Consider the following 26,527-nt stretch of genomic DNA (forward strand, 5'->3'; position numbering starts at 1 on the left):
CAGTATTTTAATCTTTGCCAACAATAGTATAATCATAACTAGTACTGTATAAGTAACACCCAGAAACATTTCCTTATATTGGCAATTTTGGGTAGCACTTAAAGCAATAGAGATATTGATTCTACTTCATTATGAATTGTCTTGGACAGTCTGGGCCTAACCCGAGTTGTATTGTAATGAGGTTACTATTGATTTTTGTCTTGTTTGGAAGATCTTTTTTTCTTCTGCATTGTACTAAATTTGATATTAAAAGCTTTTCTTAACTGTTAAGAAGAGGCCTGTACTTTTTACCAATCTCAGAACATATTGCTACATTAGAATGTTGTAAAAATAAAATGATTTTCAGGAGAAAATAGATAGATGATTGCTATTATAAATATGCATAAAGATATACTCATCACATTTGGGGGTTAAATTTATATAAAATATGAAAAAAGAAATAATTAACTTGAAAAGTAAAGGCATGAGATCAGAAACAAAAAATATAATTTACTATAGTTTTCACTGCACCATTGTGTCCTCGCAAACCACATTGTTTACCACATCAATGTATTGATTCATAGATCATTTTTGTACTTTTGCTATTAAAGTTCTTAATAAAAGATTTCTAAAACAGTTTATCTTTTATTACCAACATGATGTTGGTAATGTATGTATATTGTAGCATGTTAACAATTTTATAGAGACATATTGCTAAATTTTAACATTATGTCTTTATAGCAGTTATGAATTTCTGAAAGATAATTTAGAAGAATGTGTAAAGCCACCAAAGGTTAGAAAGAGTTTAGTATACTAACAAAGAACAACAAAAACAAAATTTGAAATTATGCTAATTTCTCCTTACGTTACATGATGCATTACTAATCCGTCTCCGAAAGCTTAATATCCAAGTGGTAGATAGCTATCTTGGAGGTGGACAGCTATTTTTAACCATTGAAACCTCTGGAATTTAATATATAACATGAATGCTATCATAAAATGTCTGCTATAGAAGATGGCTTTCACATTTACCAGCTGACTGTCAAGAATATGCCTCCAAAATGACTGATGTAATTGGTGTGAACAAATACTTGTTTGCCAGGCTGCTCCAACAGTACTGTCAGTTTCACAACATGCTCTCCTTCATACTAGTTCAGGGCTTTTCAACCTTTTCACCCATTGTACCACTTTTCAGATATGGCAATATCCGAGTATCATCAGTCGCCTAGCAAGGTGTCAAAAACTTGATGACCCCCCAAAAAAGGAAAAAAGTGATGAGGTACAGGTAGTCCTCGACTTAATAACAGTTCGCTCAGTGACTGTTCGAAGTTACAATGGCACTGAAAAAAGTGCCCCCCCCAAGCTACAGCCGAGTAAGACACCTGCCTGCCCACCTGGCGGCGCTCTTCCTCCTGTCCGAAGTTTCCATTGTTGTGAGCATTTCTGTTGATTGGCAGCTGGGGTGGGGTGTGTGTGGTTTTTATTCCCCTGTCTGATGGGTGGTTGCAGCAGGTTTTAGTCACTTCACATGACTCTGGAACACTGTGACCGTCATAAATATGAATCAATTGCCACACATCTGAATGTAAATCACAAGACCTGGAGATAAGATAACATTCCAGCAGATTGGTGCTTCTTTAGGGCTCAGCAGAAGCGCCAGGATCAGCGCCGAGCTCCAGCTGGAGCCTGACACTGATCCTAGTGCTTCCGCTGAGCCCTGACAGCCCTGCAACTCCAGCCATCTCTTGTTCAGGCTTGTGCGGTGCTGCCATTCCCCTCCCCCACTACCACATTTCTAGTATGGTCACGTACCACCTGCTAAGTGCCAATGTACCACAGGTGGTACCGGTACTACTGGTTGAAAAGCCCTGTATTAGTTTATCATTTTTTTCACTGAAAATATTGGTCTAAGGAAAGCTTTAGGCCAGTGATGGCAAACCTTTTAGAGACTGACTACCCAAACTGAAATCCAAAACCCACTTATGCATTGTCGAGTGTCGGCGGGTGTGGCCCATTGGCTGAGTGTGGCTTATTGGGTGGGCATGGCTGTGGTAATGGCAGACTGGGTGGGACTAAAAAGTTCAATCAATTCCAACTTTGCAAGATCTTTTTTTTCCTGAGAGAAGTTGAAATTGACTGATTGATTGAACCTTTTTTTTTTTAAACACGGCGGCGGAGGCCTAAAGCGAAAAGATTTTATAAAACCCAGTTGAAGGCCTAGGACTGGGGCGATGGTGCATGTGCCCACAAAGAGGGCTCTGAGCACCACCTTTGGCACCCATTCCATAGGTTCACCACCACTGCTTTAGGCTATAGCCATCCAGAATCACCTTGGAAATAAAGCTGATACTAGAAGTAATGTTTTGGTTTTCAGTATTTGAATTTCCCAGTAAGATAAAAAGAATTTTTATAACATTTAACCAGGCAGGACAGACAGTTTGTCATACTGTGTCTGCCCTTGTTGATACCAGTGGGGATATATCTCTACTGCTCTCTAATGTTGTTAATAACCTAGTTTTGTGTTCCTCTGTCTGTCCCAATAATTTATTTTTCCTGGAATCAAAGACTGGTCTATAATTTCCCAGACCTTGTCCTTATTCCTTGCTTGCAATGTAGTATGTAAGGCAATCTTAACAGAAAAAAATGGGAGTTCAAATGGATTGAAGTGGAAAACAAACAGAATCAGGATTGGTTTGTATAAGATTGGAATCAGAAAGAATTCAATAGGATATATTCTCCAAATTCTTCAAAACATGAGTGCTCAGTTAAGCCAGGCATAAAGAGTAGGTTGGAGATGACTCAAGAAGAAAATTATTAACGCTGAAAGCTTTTTATTTTTTTTGTTTTCAATTATAATTGTTATTGATCAATCATTTTTTTCTATCTGTACAACATTCAGGATAACTTGCAGTAATAAAAAAATTAATTGCTTTTATTTTTTATATTTAAAATTAAAATCAAGGCAAAATTAAAATGAATATCTTACAAGAAAATGTGTTCTACATATGCCAGGATAGTTGAATTTAGGTCCTTTTTCTAAGGTAAATGAATTTGTGTAATAAAAACTATGTTAAGAGTATGTTAGACAAAAGAAAGTCAGTTCTGAACATTAGATGTATCTACTTAACCTATCAGAACTTGAATGGCATACATTTTGATACCAAATTAACTTACAAGTAATATTGTAAAATAAATTAATATCTTTAAATGCCAGCATTTTATGAATTTTTCAAAACTGCATGTTCTTTTACATAGGAGGAATATATCTGTTTCAGGAAATCTTTGAACTATGGCCATACAACACCGATCACATTTTTAGATATAAATAATAGATTCAGGTTGTACACCACTGCAGGGAAATGAACAATCGTGTAGTAATCAGCATTATAAAAAAAGTTATCCTTGAATTATTAAAGTCCATTTCATGCTTGCACAGGAAACTTTCACAATGGCATGTCATACATTTGTTGCCCTATTAATCTGGAAAGATTAATACACAGTATTTTTTTTTTTTTTTAAGAAAAAAGACAGTGGACTAAAGAGTTTGCAGACTGACTATTACCTTAAAGGCACAGTTCTCTCCCAAAGAGGACTGAAAGGTAGAATTCAGAGGAGAAGGTATTTACCATCTTTGTTTTAGGTCAGGGGTAGTCAACCTTGGCTCTTTTATGACTCGTGGACTTCAACTCCCAGAATTCCTGAGCCAGCTTAGCTGGCTCAGGTATTCTGGGAATTGAAGTCCACGATCATAAAAGAGCCAAGGTTGACTACCCCTGTTTTAGGTAGTCATTATCTACTCTAGAAGTTCTTTTAAAAAAACATCATTTTACAGTGTTCAATGCCAAAAACTCCCAAGAGAGAACTGAATCCAAAAAATAAGAGCTAATAGGGAAAGCATAGAATTGACGTGTTAGGGGCATTTTATTTCTTTTCTGTGCTATTTCCAGCATTTGGTATCTTTATTCTTACTAATATTCTGATCATCTGATCCCTCTACATGGTTCATCATATTGCATGGAGAATCCTGTTTCTTCAATTAGCTAATTGAAATACGTCCTTTGCTGACTTTATGATAAAAATCTATTATTCTTGATTACTCAAGTGTTTTGAGTTGTACTAGCATCAGACATTCCAAAATGGTTGGTTCCTAGAACTAAGGGAAAACTGAAAGCTTGGTTTTGGGGAAGAAGAAGCTCATCTTCTTTTCCATCTAAGATCCAGGTGAAGAGGTATTCTCCACTCAAGAACAGTCTCCGTAAGTGGGATATTTTTTTAATGTGTAGAAATCTATACCTGCACAGTTAGAACCCAGGTTTGAAGTTCCAATTGTTGAAATCAAAAAATACATTAACCTAGAAGGTTTTTTGTGTGATAGATATAACCTGCTATATGTGCAAAAAATATTTTAACAAGAAAAATGTAGAGAGTTATAGTTCAATTTGGGGTATTTTAGAAAATACGGCTGTAATTTATTTTCAGACCTGAAGTTCAAAATATTGATAGTAATTTTTTGATAACTTAATGATTACTACAATGAATCTTTAAAGCTGACTCTCACAAACTGGTTGTTAACTCTGATGTTTCAGTAGGTCTGTGTTAAAACTGATTATAGGTTTCTTTAAAAGCTTACTTTTCTTTCATTCGTTAAATGTTTTTAAAACATTTTAAAAAGTGTCTGTTTTGTTGTTGCTTCCTGAATCTTTAACTTGAATCTGTAGCAGTGGTGTATGTGGCATAACTCAGTGTTTTACACAAGTAGATACACCAAATAAATAAATAACTGTAGATAATGCAAAATAAAACAACACTTATTTTTATTACAGTACTAATTATGATAGAATCTATCTATGATAGATTTTGAATTTTGGAGACATGGGAATAAATACCTGAATGTTTTAAACAAAATTGCACATCAATATTTTTAGCTTTAAGATAAATGGGGCATAAAGAATCTAATTAAATAAAATTAGCTACTTACAAAGAATAAATTTTTTGAAAACTCCTTTTTTCCTCTTTCTAATCTATGTAAATCTGTTTAAATTGCAGTCGTATTTCAATGGTATATATTGTATCATTATATATACCAAAAGTTTAATCTTTGGCATCTTTAGCTGTACAGGTGTCAGAGATCTGTTGCTAATCAGGGCAGATGGCTGGTTTTAATGGGTTAATGTTGACTTTTATATGGACATTTCAGTGTTTACAAAAGCTAACTTTGTTTTTTGCAGATGATTAATATGATAAAGATTCTGACAGAAAATGCAGATACTGTATATGAAAAAATAGTCCAGTGCCAAAAAGCAGGTAAGGAAACTATTTTGCATTGCATGCAGTTATTCTGCTACATGTTTTATTTATTTTTATTTTATTAAATTTATTTGCCTCCCATCTATCGGGTTACTCTGGGTTGTTTATATATTCTATTATATATTTTCTGAGGTTTTCGCGGTGTTTGTATGTAGGTCTTTGGTTATTCGGGTTTTCTCCTGCGTAAAATTGGAAGTGTCTTGGCAACGTTTCGACAAAAAATATAATATATAATAATATAATTATAATTATATAATATTATATAATTACAATATAATTATATAATATAATTATATATTATATATTCTATTAAGCAGAAGAACTGTACAGCTTAAAGAATTTGAATAAACTCCAAAATTCAGCAGATGAATTTTTCAACTATGAGTTTGTATGATTTGTATGGAATATTGTAGCAATACACTCTTTTGTTATTTTTTTTAATGTTGAAACTCCTGAAACAACACAAATTCATTTCAATCAATTCTTTGACATTATGTGACATTTCTCCCACCATATCTGCTGTCATATATGGTCATAGAGGTAGCCCTCAGATTACAACCAGTGGTGGGATTCAACTGGTTCACACCACTTTGTCACAACCGGTAGTTAATTTTGTGTTGCCCATTTCCAGAATGGACTTCCGGAAGCGGCATTCACACAGAGAATCAGTTGTTCATATATTTGAATCCCACCACTGATTACAACAGTTCATTTAGTGACCATTCAAAGTTATAATGGCATTGAAAAAAGTGACTTAGCATCTTTTTTCACACTTTCAACCTTTGCAGCATCACTATGACCACGTGATCAAAATTTAGCCATGTGGCAACTATCAGTTGTATTTATAATGGTTGCAGTGTCCCAGGAGAAGTCATGTGATTATCTTTTGCAGCCTTCTCACAAGCAAAGTCAGCGGGGAAGTCAGATTCACTTAACAACTGTGTTACTAACTGCAGTGATTCATTGAACAGCTGTGGCAAGAAAGTTCATACAATGGAACAAAACCCACATAACAACTGTCTCACTTAGTAATAATAATTTTGGGCTCAGTTGTGGTCACAATTAGAGGACTGCCTGTAGTTTATCTTTAAATTATAGTCTTATTGATAAATTTATAGGAAAAAGGGAAATTATTTCTTTTGAAATATTGATTTGTAATATACAATTAAGAAATTGCACCAGTAAGATATATATAATAGTCATTAATGTGTAAGAAACAATGATACAGTTCACTCAGGTAAACATGGTTGGCAGTGTGACTTTGAAGTTTATTAGATTTCATTTAAACCTTCTTTTGCTTTTATCTTTCCTCTTTTCTTATAAGAAACAGAATAAAATAATTTTAAGGAAGTGAAAAACTTTAGAGCCTAGCTTAATATGCAACACATTTACAGTAACTCACTCTACAGTAATGTACAATTACACAATCTTTGGAACAAAACAAAATTATGTGTAACTTATGGTGGCATTTTTGTTGTTTGTGCTTAGTAGGATTTTCTGCTATAGAAATAACACTAATATTTGGATAGCCTTTTGTTTGGCTATTTTTGTATCCAGGACATTATAGTGAGTAATGGCATAAATTACCAGTTTTGTAGCTCACATAGAATTCCATTAATATGAAACAATAGGTAAAATGACCATTGTTTTTCAGTGTTTCTAATAAAGAATCAAATTAAATGATCAGTATAGACATCTGTGTTCCTATATTGTGTTCCTAGAATGAAAAAAATATTTTTCAAACTTTTTGTGGCATAGCTGAGAACATGTATGTAATTATACAAAATTATAGAAAAACTGAGTCATATTTAAGATATTAGGTCTTTGCCAGTTACATTGTGAAAAAGCACTTTCAATACTGCATACTAAAAAACTCATAAATTTGTAATACTGACATTTTCTCTGCAAATAGTATGTTCTTACCTGTTTCAAGCTATGTAGATAACTTTGGATTTGTTTAAACATTCGTACTGCATTCTTAATGATGGTTAATCCTATTTGGCATCTGAAGCCAAAATATTGTATTTAGATTAGACTGCAATGCTAAATTTTGTTTGGAAGGGAACTATATGAATTATTGTTCTACTCCTTAGAATCAGAAATATCTCACCTTCATTAAGGTAGGCCTTAGACCTAAGTAGCCAGCAGTCAACAGAAATTAGGGAAGAAAAAATATTTCTATCATTTCTATGAATAGATAGGCAAAGAGAACCAATTGGAATAATTTTTGTTCCATCACGTTTGGATTAATTCAAGGATTAGCAACTAGGATAAGAGAGTTGTAAGTTTAAAGAAAAATAATTCTAGACAAAGTAATAGACTTCTTTAAGTAGACATATTGATAGAAGAAAATATTTGTAGCTCAGCATTGAATTGTGGGGCCCTTGGTGCTCTCTGCAGATGTCTTATTCCTTCAGATTTGCGGGAGGTCAATTGTGTGCAGAGTGGGCACTCTACTCTCTGATCAGCACTGCCTCCTTATTGCTGTGATTTATAGATGCACATTCACTTTCTGCATCTAGCAAATTCATGTGTGTGTGTATGAACAGAGATTAACATCAAGATTAATATTAGACCAACTAATCAAGGAACCAGCAAAGCAGACCCACAAGCTAACTGTAAACAGTCTAATCAAGGAACCACCAAGAAATCTCCCACCAACACTGAAAAGGCAAGCCACTGGTTTATAAAAATAAGAGCTAACTGCCTTCTAGCACTATGATGTTACCTAGTTTGTAAGGAAACAACTGCAAAAAACCACTAAGCTCAGTCATTACAATAAATGAAAGCTGAATAAAAATTATGTTAGAACTTCAAGTCAGATTAGTGATTTATAGTCTTCATTTACACTTGTTCTAACTATAATATAACTTTTTTATTTCATGAAACCAGCCAGACTTAAAAAGTTAAGTAGGCCATTGTTATTAATAATGTTAGATTAGTTCTCTTCAAATGTAGTACATGTAATTTTTGCTCTTTGCTATCAAGAGGTTGATGTGTTTGGGCCATTGAACCAAATAGTAAAAATATACTGGAATCTTAAATATTTCTGCATATGTTTATTATCCAGGACATCCTTTCCATTTTTAATAAACGGTTAGTTTTACATAATAATTATGCCCAGGAGTTATAATTAAAACACATTAAAATAACTAATGAATTGATTTTAGAAGTATCATAAGATCCTCTAGAACAGACATGTCAAACTTGCGACGTCACATGACGTTGCACAATGTATCGGAACAGTTTTGCCATTGCCAGCAGTGGGGTGGGCACAGCTTTTACATGACGCCTCCAGCCCATGGGCCGGCAGTTTGATACCCTGCTCTAGAAAGAATCTTTGTAGTGATTTATTGCACTTTGCATATTTTGCCTTCGTAAATACAAGGGGAACTCAGTAAATCTCCTTGTGATACAAAAGTTGTACCAGAGGTGCCCATAAGAATCATTGAGTATTTCTTTGTAAAGGTAATTACAGATATACTACATTGAACAACTTGCTTGTGATTGAGCAATAAAATAAGCATCCATGAGGTAAAATCTGATGTTCTTTTACTTTCGTTCAAGAGTCCTCTAAATCAGGGGTCCCCAACCCCTGGTCCATGGATCAATACCAGGCCGCAGTACGCCAGCAACCAGTCCGCACAAACAAGCAAAGCCCCATCTGTGGGATGCAGGCAGCACAAAACCACACATTTTCTGGTCTGTGGAAAAACCTTTCTCCACGGAACCAGTCTCTGGTGCCCAAAAGGTTGGGACCTCTGCTCTAAGTAACCTGATAGCAGAATAAAATGTTAAATTGGGACTAGATTATTTTTCTTTATAATTCAGAAATATTTCCCTGCCCACCCTTTCTGAGCATTTGGTAGAGACTGTCCCTAGAAATATCTGTGACCTGCATGCATGTGCCCAACTGCCTGTTTCTGAATATACATCATATCGGACAATAATGGGTAGTTTTTATATAAAATACATTTTATTATGTATAAAAGTTATATTTAATTTGGTGGTATTACTATTTTTTAATTTAACACACATTTTTAAATGCTTTCTAGATAAAAAAAAGAGATTGCTAAGGCTAATATAGGATGATTCTAAGCTGTAGCTAAGACATGATTTTCATTCATAAACCGCTCTGTGGTATTATTGTATGGAGATTTATTTATTTTTTTCCCTCTTGATGTTCCTAACTTACAAGATATATGAGTCAGCTCTGCACACAGTCTGGTGCTGAAACTGAAAGCGTGTTTACTATAATTTATTTTGTTTTGACAAGCAAAAACTTAAGATTTGTGTCAATAATTTATTTTAGCAATATAAGCAACATGATTGGCATCTCAAAATACAGCACAATAAAAGCAAATCACATTTTACTTCTTTGTTATGGAAAAATGGAGAAAGGGGCAAATTGGATGCATCTGTATTATTTCTTTATTGCTGCCATATAATTAATAGGCTTAGAATTCTGTCTTCCATCAACATAGCTTACACAAATAAAACATTTTTAGCCCAAACTCAGTTACGTTTTTTCACTTATGTATTAAGCAATCCATTTTCCTTGTTCTAAGAAGGGCAACTCCGGCAGAGAATTGTTTGTATTTTTTCTGCAGGTGAGGAGACTATGATTTCAGACACAAGTTCAATATATGAAGCTGTCTTCTAGTTCTCAAGTCTCTAAAATAGTTCTTTCTAACACCGGACAGATAGAAAAGTAAATGTGCTGAAGTTGACTAAGAAGTTAACAAGGGCCAGAGTCTCCAGTTAAGTGATGTGGGGCCCTGTGGCTACCAGTAAAATTGCCACTAATTTCAATGGAAGGAAGCATTGCCTTAAATGCGATTGAAGATAAAATATCATTTTATTTTAAAAGCAATCTGACAGAGAGCCTCCTGCAGAAAACTATACAGCCTCCCCTCATTTAGTGACTGTAATCCAGGGGTGTCGTGTGATATGGCGAGTTTGACACCCCTGCTGTAATTGCTTCCAGTGACTATGAAGTCACTGGTTACTGCTGGGCAAAGAGATTGCTTAAACAAACCCATCTCTTCCAGAGCTGCTTTCTTCTGCAGTGGAATGCTTTCCTAAAACTGTGCTAACTGAAAATTAACAAGCTGACTTCTGTGATCTTAATTGAACAGAAGCCTCCAGCTGACTCATTCTGCTGCCTAAAACTGATCAGAACTACCCAAGGCTTCTCAGGCCAAGCTATTTTGTTGTAAATGTTCCAAAAATGATTTTGCAAATGGTCACTGATTGAGGAAGTAGCTAACCAAGAATTAACCGAATATGAATTCTTTTGCAGTGTCTCTAATTTCTGAACTAAGAAAATGTGCTGAGATCCCTTTGTATATAATATTTAAAACAAATTATTTTAATACATTTACAATAATAGCATAATTTAATTTTATTCCTGTGTTTAATATATTTTTCTAATTTTGATAAGTCATCGATTGATAGGAAATTAATAAGTATGTTTCCTTTTTAGGGCAAAAAAAATATAGTAAAAAACATTAAAAGTTGAATAAGAAGGTTTAAATATTTCTTATTCCCCAGCAATGGAGTTCCATGAGAACTTACAAAGTATAGGAGCAAAGGAAGGATTGAAAGAGAGAAAACTACAAAAAGCAGTGGAGAGTTTTACCTGGAATATTACCATTTTAAAGGTAACATTTGTTTATTGAAGTTTTTCCTATCATAAGTTATTCTCTTTAATTAGTTACTAAAAGAAAAGAAGAATGACATGTCAGGTATTCTACTGAGATAATTTGGTGTTGTTTCAAAAGAACAATTGATGCATAAATTTACAGAATATTATTATTATGTAAATAATAGTAGGTGCAGTCTGTGTTACAGCATCAATTGAATGTTTTTTGACTATTTGAGCTGATTTTTGAAAATATTTTGAGGAAAGAAAAGGATTTAGATAGAGGAAATGGTGACTTGAGCATAAGGTAAGGTGATAGAATAGCATCAGCTGGTTCAGGTGATATATTCCTGCAAGGGCAGATGAGCAGCAGTTCTCCAAGAAATGCATTTCTGAAAGGTGGCTATCTCAGCCCAACCCATCTTGCAGGGTTGTGGGGAAAAAAAATAGAAAGAAGAAGGAGCATTATGCATCTTTGCTGCCTTGCATTACTTCTAAACTAATAAATGTGGGATAAAAAGCAAATAAATAAATAAAAATAAAAAGTTACTGCAATAGGGAGTCCTTCATAATGAAAGCTTCTGTTCAGAAGCCTGGAATGGTGAAGACGAACTTTTCTGAGAAGTGATAGAAGTGTTAAAGATGTTGCAAAGCTGTCTTATATTTTTTAAAAAAAGAATTAGCAGCAGCTGCATTAACAGTAACGGAGTTGAGAAATTAAGTACTTTTTCAGTCTTTAGCAAAATTCATCAATAGAATTTAATGATTTAACCACAGAAGTTAAAGTATTAACAGATTTTCTTGTTTAGTAATGGAATATGCTTCCTTCATGCTTCTCTCTCTGCTTAACTACAGGACATTTCCCCCCATAGGTTCTGGCTGAATATAAAATCATACTGTAATGTAAGCTTTTTTTAGAAAATAAAAATTGAAGCGTACAATTAAAATGCAAAATTATTCCCATTTATCATCTGGAGTGGTTTTGATTCACCAAAAGGAAAGAAGTGTGACAAAATTAGTGCAGCTGCTTCTCTGTATTTACCATCTAATTCAATCTCTATAAATTTTTATGGACAAAAATTCCATTTGTTTCTGAAGGTATCTATGCATTGAACAGTGGGATCTATTTTGATAATATAACATTTCATGCTATTTATCTTTCTATCCCACCACATAATCTTCTGAAATCCTTCTTTCAGTTTTAAAAAAATACTTCAAGGTTATTCTGCTTCTGTTGCAGAGCTTTTAAGAATAGTTAGTACACATAATTTACCTTGTCCATATTAGTTGTATTGTTTGTAATGGTAAATTAAAATTGATTGAATTTTAAGAATAGTGGCTTATTTTGAATAAACTTTTCTCAGCATCTAAAATCCATCTGTATACTTAGTTTTTGTTTCCAATAATATGATGGGATCAGCTATGCAGAAATTGGAACTTCCTAAATAGTTCCAAGGCTGCTGCATGTTTTATAAGCACTTGCTCATTGGTTCTGAAATAGTTTGAAAGATACATGATAGCATTCAATTTCTGGGTTCGGGAGATGTACAAAATGTTCTGAGTTTGAAATTTTCTAAACTCAAACATTTGATGCTAAAGCATTTTGTTTTGATCTTGGGGCAATAATGGGAGATGGTTTTGAGTGTTTTCACATTCCACAATTAACTTCTGCTGATATATTCTTCAGACCATTAAGATTTAGAAAGTACATCGGTCAATAAACAATTACGTTCTTTTTGCTTGTTTGTTGAGCTTTGTAGGCAGATTGCCAAATGTAGAGAAGTTAGTAACTATCGAAGTGTATTTTTATAGTTGTGCTGTTCATAAGTTTCAAAATAATACATAGCTATTAATTGAGTGATTTTGCAGAAGACATTGTTTGTTTAACTGTTGCTTCTGTTGCTTGCGATTGGAATTTAGAATATTGAAGTCATCCCTTGGTCTCTTTCTCTGTAGATTGACTAGTGGAGTACTCTGCAGAAATCCTGTCTTATTTTTGTAAAAAATGAAGGAGCAAGAGGCATTGTTTCCTATAATGAAACACTAACTTTTTGAATTTGTTCCAACATAGCCTATAGAAATATTCTTTTAAATCATTCTGAATATGACTGTTCTATTTCTTGCAGGGAACAAAACAAAATTGACAAAATTGGGTTTATTCTGTCCTCCTATTGGTTAATTTAATAAACTTTTGCCTTCTCCTATTGGTTAATTTAATAAACTTTTGCCTTCCCTGGTATTTTTTTGTTTTGCTGGGTCAACACAGACAGAAGGCTCAGCACAACTGAAAGTCATTCATTTGGAAATTTAACCTGAAAGCAAAACAGGCTCATAGAGGCTGTATGGACCAGCGCAGAATTTGTTCTGCTTGTGTCATCATTATCATTATTCAAATATAATTGCTTAGAAATGTACATATTAAATAAAATTATGGTTTTGCATACTTGTGGTAGAATTTTAAAAATAATTTAAATTTTTATTAATTACAATATTAAAATTTATTCAAATTAAGTTAGAGTACTAGGAACAGGTACGTAGAAAATAAATTGTACTCATTTATTCATTTAGTAGTGTTTTTAAAGTACAAGTAATGTATTTAATATTTACAGTCTATTCATGATTATGACCAGTACTGAAGAGTTAATTTAACTCTTGTGAGACCAATTTCAAAATCATTTTTTGTAGAAAATAATCGCAAGTGCAGACTTGCCTATGAAAAATGTATTAGAAAACATGAATGTTTTTAATGTTGGTGTCTTCAAAAGAAAGAAAAACATGCTTGACTAATAATAATGTGTAGCATGATCTAGAATACCTGTGGAAAGGTACACTTAGATCAGTGGTTCTCAACCTGTGGGTCGGGACCTCATTTGGGGTCGAACGACCATTTTACGGGGTCGCCAAACAATGCAGTCTGCCATTTCCCCCCCCCCCTTTCCTTAGCTTTGCTACTCCCTTTTATTCTATTGGTGCAGCATTCTGCAAACTGGTGCTGTACCAGTTGAGTAGTCATCGACTTACGATCGGTTGAGTAGTCCTCGACTTATGACCGGTTGGGGGTTGCGGCATTAAAAAGGTTGAGAACCACTGATTTAGATTCATATTCTTAACTGATCTACAAGACCTTCTTTAAACTGACTGTGTAGGACATTTCTTTCTCCTATGCAAGAGTTACAGGAACTACAATTGCAAGGAATTTGGTAAAGAAAAAGATTGTTTATCAGCAAACATGGACTGTGTAATACTTAAAATATTTATTTCTGCTCTAGAAAGCAGTATGTCATAGCCTAATTGGACTAGTGCACAAATAGAAGACACTAACCGTATCTCCTCTTTCCAGTTCACAAGAAGTCAGGCTCTGACTCGCTTTTCCTATGTGCCAAAAGTAGTGGGTTTTATTTTATTTGTACTAGTTCAACCAGTTTGTCTAATTCAGGGGTCCCCAACCCCCAGTCCGTGGTGTGGTACCAGGCAGCGGCATGCCAGCAAGTGGTCTGCACAAACAAGCAAAGCCCTATCTGTGGGATGCAGACAGCACATAAAACCACACCCCCTCTGGTCCGTGGAAAAACCTCTCTCCACGTAACCAGTCCCTGTGCCCAAAAGGTTGGGAACCTCTGGTCTAATATGCTTGCTTTTCTCTTAGATAAACTCCTTTACCCCAAGTGGTTATTGAATCAGGAATGAATAAACAGCATGCACATGCACACAAATACACATACTGCCTTGGTTCACTGGTTGTTGCTCTCTGCAACCTTTTTCCTGAGCTACTGAAATGATAAAATGCTGTATCTTTTTTTAAAAAAAAAAACATAGATCCATTAAGGATCTTCAAATCCAATACTACTATCGGTTGCAGCAGTCTCCATCTTCTATGTCAAACCCAATATCTTTCAATCTTACTGAGAGTTTGCATCATGGGTACATGAAAGAATTTGAGGAGCACATTTAACATGCAGAATGACATATGGTTTCCATTGTCCAAATGTTAGATATGTGCTCATTTCAAGATACTCCTGAACCACGGCAATGTTTGATATATTACTGGCCAAGATAAGTTATTCTGCTATAGATGTGAACTACCAGCCATTGTCCCATATCAATCTAAAATTGGGTAGCCAATTATTTGCTAGTTGGTTCTAAATTCCCTAATACTTTGAAATAACTTGGTTTACTAATAATGGAAGTGAATAAGCCTCAGATGAAATAATGAAGTTTTTGTTCACTTTAGTTAATAATTAGATTGCAAGTGCTTTGCAGATTCAATTCAAAATGCAATCCACCAGCTTAATTTCAGCAAAAGGCAAATTTGATTCATGACGAGTAAGAAAAATAAATAAAGTATGCACTACTGATTTTATGGAAACGACTCTGATAAAGTATATGATTCACTTATTCTACTATGTTTTAAATTAACTTTCTTCTTTTTTTATGGAAAAATAAAACAAAGCAGTTTTATTTTGACAAAGAATTCACTTAAAGTGAAAGTTGTATTGATGTGTCTTACACAACAAACTAACTGCTTCTGTGATTCTGATTTTTCTGTTTTAATTATCCAATTATTTGACTCAGGCAAAAGTAATTTTATTTTTTAAAATTTCTATAAATACTTATCATTTGATCAAAATATCATTGGCTTTCAGTATTCTTAGGAGATTCGGTGACTATGATCACATTGTCCTAACTATGCTTCTGAGACAAGTTTACATTTTCTACCTTCTCCATCTCTGAAACTTTGCAGAACTTAAATCATTTTTAGCAGTCGTTAATTAAAGTCAATCATTCCAGCTTTCAAATATATTTATTTTCTTAAAGATATGACACAAATACAGCTTTTGCACCATTAATTATATATCTGATATGCAAGCTGAATTTTCCCAATATGTGAGATTTTAAACACTTGAGAATACAGTATTCAAAATCTTTCAGATGTGTGTCATGTTTTGGTGGGTGCCTGTCCCAGTTCTGCCTCTGGGCACTTTGAAATTCCCAATTGTATACACAGTGTTTGAATTTCATCATTGAAAAAACAAGATGTACAATGTATGATCGTTATAATTGCTGGATCACAAGCAATAAAAAATTCTCATGGTTTCCATGGGATCTTGGATTCCGTTCAAAATACAAAAACGTTTGCTTTTGCCAAAAGTTGTTTGGTGGGAAAGATTCTTGTCTTTTAAAAATATGTATTTGACCACTTGAATACAGAGCAGTCCAGCCCTATTATCTTCATGTGTCTTAGCTGAAAGCAATCTGTTTTTCATCTTTGGGAAGGGGGGTGTCTATTGTAGGATAAATCAAGGCTGAAGACTGGACTTAATATTGACAGATGAAATTCCTTTTTTTCTTAATAGGGCCAAGCTGATCTTCTCAAATATGCTAAAAATGAAGCATTGGAGAACCTAAAGCAAATCCACGATGCTGCTGTTTCATGTGGATTGAATAAACCAGTACCTGCAAATGTTGAATCTTCAAAGCCCTGAAGAAGCTTAGAATCGGAAGAAAGAAACTGAGAATGAAAAAAATTCTCATTCCCTTGGAGTTTGTAACTCTGTAACTGTTGTAGTTGCACAAGACGTTTTTCTTTGCACTTACTATTTTTGTGGGAGGGGGAGGGAGGAATCGTGGAATTTTAAAAGCACAACTGGAGAAGCTAATTACAATCTCTGAAAACTGTGAATATATGTAGCAACTCTATATATGAAGGCAATTGAATTATTTTCATGGAAATAATATTGTTGGCTAAAGCATCCTTTATACATGTAAAAGATGCTATAATTCAAGAACTATATGCAGAAATACCACTGTTATTAAAAGAGAAACAAATTGGGTTTCTAAATTTGTTTAATGGCATTTGTCATTGCTTAGAAAAGTGCCTTGAACTGGGGAGGGGGAGGGGGGAATCTAGTTATGTTGTATATACTTTCCTTGATTTAGGGTAGTTTGGACAATTAGGCCCATTGCTGATAACATGATTTGTAAAAAATAAGAGAGGAAAACTATGGAAGTGTACACATTTTACTGAATTGTAAAATTGAAGACATTTTTACAGAATTATGTGATTAAGAAACTTGGCAGTGTTCAGATTGGAAAGTCTTGTTGTTTGGGGTTTCTTTTGTTGTTGAGCCATAAATAAAAGAGGAATGTAAATACAACGTGCTTACTCTGGCATAGTGCACTAAGGGAGAGCCATTGCATATAAAAAAAAAACATGCAGTTAATCTGCCATTAAATGCCTGAGTAAGGCACATACCTTTTTCCACCCAAGAACATCTGTAGATGTCTAAAGCTAATATAAAAGTGACCAAATTGTAAACAACATTTTTTTGTAAATAGTTTTTCTTATTTTGTGGATGTGAGGTACTCACATTAAAATGTTTTATGATACAGTTCCCGTATTAATTGCCTAAACTGATTCCTGTTGGTCACAGGTTTTAATAAAATTTTAACCTCTGGATCCATCAGCATAGCTATTATGTACTTTTAACACAGATTTATTGCTGTAATCTATTTTAAGAAGTTCATACTCACTATAATACGAATATATATATATATAAGGCAAGATCTGTCTTATGAAGTTTATGCTATAAGCTTGAAAATAACAAACTGCAATTTTGTTGAAGCACATTTAATTAATTTTTAAGAGATTTAACCAGTTTTTAACATTTCGTCCAAAAAGTATAATTTTCTGACATCAACCCAACCTTTTTATCCCTATTTATAAGAGAGACTCCTTATTGATAACTCTATATCTTAACTATTAGTCCTTTGTTCTGCATACAGTCAATGGTGGTATCCCTAGGATGAAGAAACAATTTGTGAAGAAACAGTTTGGTTTAATGGTTAAGACATGTGGCGAGAAACTAGGAGATTGAGTTCAAATCCTGTCTTAGCCATGAAAGCGAACCTTGAGCTAGTCACTCACTCTCAGCCCAACTCACCTCACAGGTTGTTGTAGGGAAAATAGGAGGACGAAGGTATGTTGGATAGTTTGCTGTTTTGAGTTATTTATAAAAATAATAAAGAGATACTAATAATGGAATCACAAGCAGTCCATTAATTAGTGTTAAAAGTCAAGTTTGATTTCTGTTGCATAGTGTTATTTACTTGTATACATTCCTATCGCTGTCTCTGGACATTAACTATAACCAAAGAATATATTGTTTCTAGTCCTCAGCTAGGTTTTTATCTTTTCCACAAAGGAGATTTTGAAATATAATTCATGCAAAATAATCCATCAAAGATTTGATGGTGCAAAAAGAAAATGGAATAAGTGAAACCCATTGAGCTTTGAACTTTTTCTCCAATTGTACATAGGTAGCTGTTAACTCCCTAATCTAAGACAGCAGAAGATGGAAAATTTATACTGTAATGCAGGGAGGCCCTTTGAACATGTTGAGCGTGCAAGTATTCATTTGTTCTGTGAAAGTCTTCCAACCACAAGAAGTCAGGATAATATGCTTAAGTGGAGTAGCAACTAGATTTGGTCATTTGTTATTAAAAAAATTTTAGACTGCTTTACTGTCTTAAATGATAACAAAGATTACTGGAAAGTACAATGCAAAAAATGATTTCAATATAATTCAGAATACGTAGGTTTATCGGCTGGCATCTTCTATTAAAGTGTTCTGCTCTGTACAACTCATGTTTCAGCAAAAACAGGGTTTCTTTCAATATTGGTTTATTGCTAAAGCAATATGCAATATTTATTTCCAGTAGAGACAGTTCAACCTGTCTACTTAAATAAATTGCTTTATAAAGGTAGCCCTTAAGTTATCATGTCTACTGGAACTGCTTGCTAAGTGATGTGATCACAAAGCTCCATGTCACATGACTCTCTGTTTAGCAATAGCAATCTCAACATTGTTTATTTCTGCCATTAATCAAATCCCATCAGTCTTTAGCTGAGGTCCCACCCCAATCCAAGCAATTTACGGTTTACTGTCTCCTAGCCCTGAGCTTTAGTTCTTCCAAGGAAAGGGAATGCCTCATCTTCATCTCCCCAAGTGCTATTTTTCCCCATTTCTGCCCTTCTGGTCCTGCATTCTGCCTAGCAGGGCAGCAAGCATCCCCAGAACTGCCTGGCTCTGGGGCTGCTTGCCATGCTGTCACAGGCTGTCAGGCTGCAAGAAGTCCTTGAGCTGCAGTGTGAAGCAGCCCAGATACAGTCACTTCACCGCTTTACACTTTGATGCAGCCGACTTGTCCTTTTGTTGCTCCTACTGCTGATAAGGTATGCCTGGCTCTTCATGGGGCAACTGCTGGCCATGTGAGGTCTTCTTCATCTTTATATTACACCCATCTTGTGGGCCAAAATGAGTTCAAGTGCCCTGGACTTGTAAGTGTATTGAGTTGCCAAGGGCTCAATTTTCTGTCACATGACTGGAGGAAGGAAGTACTTACTTTGAAGAATCAATATAAGTACCATTTGTTCAGGGCCACCATAACTGAATGATTGGATAAATGGTCATAACTTGAGGGGTACATGTAATTTTCATTTAAGAATGACACATTTTGTTTGTAATGCTGTAATTTTTTTGATTCTTTTAATAATTATGAAGGCTTAAGCCATTCTGAATATCAGTAGCAAAATTCAACCTGTGCTGGGCTGGCTTTGATTTCTCCAGGAAACAGAAACTACTTGGCTAAGAGTAAAGCATGTGAAGAATATAATGTAATTATTCCTTTTAGTGGTGCAATTCCAACTGCAGGGCCTTTTTGATTGCATGACATTTGTAGATCAGCAGTTGAAAATCTGTTGTTGAGAATAACCACAAAAGCTTTTGAGAGTGTTTTAAAATATTCTAAAAAATGCATACTGGCAGTCTTTGTTATTAAGCCTTTTCTCATTGGCCCAAACAACCATTAAAAACAATTTTAGAAGTTTAAGGCCTGTGAAAATGGGAGTGAGACGTAACTGCAACAACAAAGGAAATGCAGACATTATAACAACTGTAAAAAGAGAAAGAGGCAGGGCAAAGCAGAGGTTTCCAAGAGTTACTTTAAAAGCCACAGACCAGCAACTAAATTACATTTCCTACAGACACATCCCTAAAACCCAAACTAATTCAGCCTCTTAAGTGTTCTCTACCTGCCACATTGTATGATGAGAACCAAGCTCAAAAAAGATATTTTCTGCAAATGTCTCCAGCATTTTGCATGTAAGTAAACTTACAAGATTCTCCATGGATTTTGTGCATGTGTGGGATTTAGGTTGTATGTGCAAAACCATTCCCGCAACTGCCCAAACCACCAATGTCAGTCCACAGAACCCCAAAAGTTGGGGACCCCTGTTCTAATACTTTATGTTTAGTTCATCAGATGGAAGTAAAATCAAGTTTACTTGATCAGTTGAGATGTTAACTATCAAATTATCAGGATATCACTTGCCATATTTATTTGCATCAAGGGTCACCCAATTAGAAAACAGCAGCATGTAATCATATTGCATATAATCATAATTAAAGGGGCATGTAACATGTTTTCATTTGTCTGATTTGAAACAATTAAATACATTGAAATACCCTAAGGTTATACTGTAGGTAGACAGCACCCTCTTCTTAGAAAGATATATTTTGGGGGATATTAAAAAGGCAGAATATTATATTTCCCCAAAGGAATAATGGAGAAGATCTTAAAAGGCAGAAACCCACCCGCCCCCAAGTCTCTCCGCCCAAAGCAGAAAACAGGTCTGTAGAAATGCAGATTTGATAATCCTACAGAAAGACTGTAGCCAGGAAGCTTGGAGCTGATGGGATTAGAAAGACAAAGATCCCTAGAACCAACAACCCGTCACCCAAAAAATCCAACACAGGACATAGCCATCAGCCACAGCCCTGGGGAAGCAGGATATGATTTTTAGGACATAATAGAATTAACCCACCACAATCAGAATACTAAAAGGGCACACTCAGGTCAAAGTTCATGCCACAGGAACAATTCCAAACACAAAAGCCCAAGAAGCTTTAAAAAACCCCCATTACTCCCAGTAATATGTGGTCAGCGGCTCCAGAGTCACGTGTCTTGTACTTCTCTTCAATAAACTATAACCTTTCTAAAAAAAAAAGTCCATTTTGTTTATTCCCTGCTTGGATTGGACCCTGATGATTTTTCTTTCAACAATACCTTACTTGAATTGCATCTCTGTGACAGCCCAGAGATTTAGAAAGGTTTTGTATGTTTTGCACAACTACTACATTTATTTCAAATGTTTATTTCTCTTTTTCTTCCTCAAACTATAGCATAAGGAACATTGTTTAAGGCAGTCTAATGAACAACCTACATTTTGCTTACATGGGAGCTATTAAGTAATAAAAAAGTTTCTGAAGTTGTGGGTGTTACATCACTGGAGGTTATCAAGAGTGGACTTTTATTTGCACAGAATGGTAGGGTTCCTGAACTGGATAGGAAGTTGGAGTAGAAGACCCAAAGTCTTCTTTTAATCCTATGATTTTGTAATAAGCATAAGCTAACTGTTTTAACTGAACTATTTTCTGCATAATAGGTACTGGGTTGTGGAAAATTACAGTTCTTAGGATAGAAATATAGTTTGTTAGCTTTTTCACTTTATAGTGACATATCCAAATTAAACAAACTGCTTAATTGGATGAGTAGTAAATTGTGCATATCACAGTTCTATGAATATGTTTTACAGCAGAGGAAAAATCTATGATCAATCTATGAAAATGCATACGCATTGCTTGTATTTTTTTCTGGATGGGACCTTATAATAATAAGGTGACCAACTTTTTTACAATGAAAAGGAGGACACAAATAAATTGAAGAAAAAAATATTGTAAATAAAAGAAACATTCATTGCAACAATAATACACTATAATACACTATAATATGATAAATGCATAATAAAAACATTTGTAACAATAACATTGTATATTGTAATTATGCTTACATGCCACGCCCCTGCCCGCAGCCACCCCCCCAGCAGTGCTGCCACGGTGTTTAGAGCATGCCCCATGGCTCCCAAAGCACCAGCTGTGCTGGCTCCTGCCTGAGGGGCAGCCCGCTGTCAACACACCCCACCTGCAGCCACCTCACCAGCACCACCACTCACCCTGCACAACCCCATGTAGAGCAGGCCCCGCGGCTCCCACAGCACGGAGGGCAGCTGGCCACCGCCACCCCTCACACCCCCGCCTGCAGCAGCCCCACCACCCCTGTCTCTTGTGCCCACAGCCATTATATTGCCCTAGCAGGGCCGAAGATCAAGAGAAAGTTACTGTGGCGCCGCTGCTCCAGTCTTCTCCAGGTATCTTCTGGACTAACTAGGAGATGGTGTAGTTGGGTAGCAGGGAGGGGTGCAAAGTTCCTGCCAATTCGCCTTCACTGCAGACAACTTACATGTGCAAAGTTTTCTGGCCGGGTGTTTTGGTGTGCTCAGCAGAAATTCCTATTGGCTTTCAAAAGCCAATAGGAGTAGCACAGCTCATGCAAAGTTGAAAAAAAACCATCAAAAAAGGTGCCGGAATGCCATTCTGAGTGTTCTATGAGGGAAAAAAAGCCCTGCAGATTAGTCTTCAAATATCGAAAAGGAGGACATGTAGGAGGACACTTTTCGAGGGAGGACAGAACTCACAAAAGGAGGACTGTCCTCCCTAAAGGAGGACGGTTGGTCACCTTACTTTATAACATAAATGTATTATGAACTGGAAAACCCTAATGACCCAGTTCTATCAAAGCTTTAATGCTATTTATCAGTGTTTCTCATTCTGCAAAACCAAGCTTGACAGGAATTCTGGGAATTGAAGTCCACATATCTTAAAATTGCTAAAGTTGAGAAACACTGCTATAGATTATTAAACATTAAATAGGGATTGTGAGTCTCAGAAGTCTAAATACTATGCTATGATTAATAAATGGATTAAAGCAATAAATAAATAATAATTAACCAATCAATATAATTTGTGAAACAACATTAGAAACTAAAAGCACACTAGGTTAGCAAAGAAGAAGCAATTAATCTACAGAGATATTGATAATTCAAAGAGTCAAGGCAACAAGTTTTTTCAAGACAATTTCATGAAACCATCACTTGAATGGAGCATTCAGAGTTCAGATCAGTACGACATAAATAGCAAAGGTGTCAGGCCACAACATTTTGGGTGACATGGCAGTATTCATCAACACCCAACAACTATTCTAGTATATTCCATTCTCACATAACTTTTAGACGCAAAAATGGGGTGAGCTCTTGTGTAGCCTACAAAAATTGCACACAAATGGAGCATGTTTCAAAAAAGAAGGTCTCGTGCAACCCAGAGCAGCCTCAGTTAAGCCACAGGGGCCTGTCAACAGAAAGACAGCACTCCTTAAAGGTATGTAGCATACAGCAAATCCTGGAGAACATTGGACCATGGGGGCAAGTGTGCTGTTCCCCCATCTTGCACTCCTTTGGGAATGACACAAGTCAATTGTCAATGCTGCTAACATCAGATGTTCTTGCTTGACAAAATATGAAGATGCACACATTTTCTATTTAACCTGTGTATTACTTTTAGAATTAAAATTAGACAGTTGATGGAAGGGAAAGAGGAAGAATGTACTTGGGAACTAGTTAGCCATAACAATATTTCAGTAGGGTATTTTTCAAAGTTAGCTGTAACAAGAGGAGATAACAGGAGAGAAAGTTCACACTTCAAACTAATTGGAGAATGTGATTAATGACTGTTAAATGAAGGAGTGAGTTATGCTTTGTTACGCTGTGCTGGGGGAGGAGAATTCAGATTTTGGCTTCACTATGTAGGTGCCGAAGCTATGTAGCAAATTAAAAGATTCTTTAAGGTAAACAATCCCTCAAAGTTCTTTGAAGAACTTATTCTTTCGGAACCATGACATCAATCTTTTTAAATGGCAGTGGTGGTGCTAAGGTTGAAATCAACCTAGAAGAAAATACTGAAAAGACAAATGGAAACAATAAAACATAAATTTAATAGAATCAGAAAAATTGGCACAGCAAATTAAAAGAGCAAAACAAAACTTTTTTGAAAATGCAAATAAACCAGGAAGATGGCTAGTTTACAAAACTTAAAAAACAGAAGAAAAAAAATTGATAACCAACTTAGTAGAGGCTGTCTACAGTTTAAAAATAAAGCAATAAAAAGATAATTAAAGAATATTATGAGAAACTGTATGATATAGAAGAAATTTCATGGGAGAAAACGATTCAATATATGGAAAAAAATAATTTACCAAAAATTCCAGAAAATTTTAAAACTAGGTTAAACGAGAAAATAACAATGATGGAACTGACAGAAGCTATAAAAAGACAAAAGACAAAAAACAAAACAAAACACCAGGACCAGATAGTCTCCTGGTAGAGTTACACAAATGTCTACAAGATACATTAAGTGTACCATTGAAAGATGTGTGTAATGAACTTTTACTGGAGGCTAAACTCCCAAACACATGGACAGAAGCAAATATTACTTTGACACCAAAAGAGGAATCAGAACTGACACAGATATAAAATTACAGACCGATATCATTACTAACTGTGGACTATAAAATCTTTACTTCAATAATAGCAGAGAGGCTGAAAAGATTTCTTACTGAATTTATACATCCAAATCAAAATGGATTTCTACCAAAGAAATAAATAAAAAATAATTTGTTATAATGGACATATTGGAATATGTCCAAAAGAGCCGAGGTGGCGCAGCAGTTAGGGTGCAGTACTGCAGGCCACTTTAGCTGACTGTGTTCAGCAGGTCAGCGGTTCAAATCTCACCGGCTCAAGGTTGACTCAGCCTTCCATCCTTCCGGGGTAGGTAAAATGAGGACCCAGATTGTTGGGGGCAATGTAAATATATATATACATTGCTTACTGGTGTACACCGCTTAGAGAGTGCTTGCACTTAAAGCGGTATATAAGTCTCATAAATAAATAAATAATGAAATAATGAAATAATGAAATGCATCCAGGGAAACAATTGGCATTAGTATTTCTAGATGCTCAAAAGGTACTTGATAATATTTCCTGGCAATTTATGACTCAATTTATGGACTTTGGACAAAATTTTATAAATATTAAAACTATATATCACAAAGAAACAGCAAAAGTGATTGTAAATGGAGATTATACAGAGAATTTTGACATAAGAAAAGGCACAAGACAAGGATGTCCACTATCTCCATTTTGTTTATTTTAACTTTGGAAGTTTTGAACAGAAATATCAAACAAGACCCAGAAATTAAAGGACTAGAAATAAAAGGTGAAATTTATAAATTGCAAGATTTGCAGATGACTTGGTATTCATCCTAGAGGAACCTTTAGAGATGATTCTCTTTATTATTGGAAAAGGTAGAACAGTTTGGAGAGATAGCAGGACTGAAGATAAACAGAAAAAAAAAACAAAGTGATAGTTAAAATCTTACAGATAAACAAAAAAACAAATGTCAGAAAAAATAGAATTAGAAATAGCCAAAAAGGTTAAATACTTGAGAATATACTTGACAGCAAGATGTTCAACTATAAAAGAAGATAACTATATAAAATTACTGAATCAAATAAAACTTGACTGGGAAAAATGGAAAAACTTGCAAATGCTGATGTTAGGAAGAATTGCTATGATTAAAATTAATATATTACCAGAAATAATGTTTTTATTTCAAATGATACCTAAAAACTGGAAAAAAATTCTTTGAAGTCTTAAATTCTCTAATTATAAAATTTATTTAGCAAGGAAATAAAGCTAGAATTAAACTGAAAATGTTACAAGAAGCTAAGGAAAATGGAGGTTTTGGCTTGCCAGAGTGGGTTTTATCAAGCATCAGTGCTAACATGGGTAAAAGAATGGATTATTCTTAGAAATAAAAGGTTGTTGTATTTGGAGAGACATGACTTACAACTCGGTTGGTATGCTTTCCTATGGTATGGGAAAAATAAAATTCATAAATATTTTCAAAACCACTATATTAGAAATGCATTATTACTAACATGGGGAAAAATAAAATGTAAAACATACTTGAAAATTCCAGGATGGCTTTCAACAATGGAAGCATTTGTACATCCAAATTTAGTTAGTCTTGAGAAAATATGGACATATAAAGTATTCTAAACTCTGAAGGGAATTTAAAATCTAAACAAGAGATGGAAAATCAGGGTTTTGATATATCATGGTGGGCATATTTAGTGAGATATGATAAAGATGTTAAATTGTACAGATTTTATAAAGAACAGATCAGATATTATTAACCTCTGATGAGAAACTAATTAAGAAAATGTATAACTTTTTATTCAATTTGAAAATGGAAAACGAACAAGTAAAAGAAACAATGATAACATGGGCAAAGAATTTTGGATACAATGTAGACTTGGAGAAATGGCAAAACTTGTTGGAAAGAAATTATAAATTGACAGTGACAACCTCTTAGAAAGAAAACTTATATAAAATGTTTTATAGATGCCACTTGCCACCAGCAAGACTAGCAAAAATATTCAAAAATATGTCAGATAGATATTGGAAATGTAATCACAAGTCAGGTACCTATTATTGCGTATAGTGGACATTTGTTAAAGCAATGAGATATTGGACAAAAATACATACTTGGCTAAAAAAGATGTTGAGGAAAATATGTAGA

The 26,527-nt window shown here is 34.7% G+C and overlaps 1 protein-coding gene across 2 annotated transcripts in view; it reads left to right on the forward strand.

The window, feature by feature from the left end:
• PLCL2 (phospholipase C like 2) overlaps positions 1–18,007 on the forward strand; it is an 87,307-nt gene extending 69,300 nt beyond the window's left edge. Inside the window, exons 5-7 of one of the 2 annotated variants that reach the window (XM_039348844.1) lie at positions 5,208–5,283; positions 10,840–10,949; positions 16,285–18,007. In XM_039348844.1, the coding sequence (XP_039204778.1) occupies positions 5,208–5,283; positions 10,840–10,949; positions 16,285–16,413 (315 nt within the window). In that variant the 3' untranslated portion in view covers positions 16,414–18,007. The remainder of the gene's footprint in view (positions 1–5,207; positions 5,284–10,839; positions 10,950–16,284) is intronic. The other variant, XM_039348845.1, reaches the window with a different exon arrangement.
• The last annotated feature ends 8,520 nt before the right edge of the window (positions 18,008–26,527 follow it).

This window comes from Crotalus tigris, unplaced genomic scaffold, assembly GCF_016545835.1.
Source record: "Crotalus tigris isolate CLP2741 ecotype Arizona unplaced genomic scaffold, ASM1654583v1 scf7180000018184.2832721, whole genome shotgun sequence".
Lineage (NCBI taxonomy): Eukaryota > Metazoa > Chordata > Lepidosauria > Squamata > Viperidae > Crotalus > Crotalus tigris.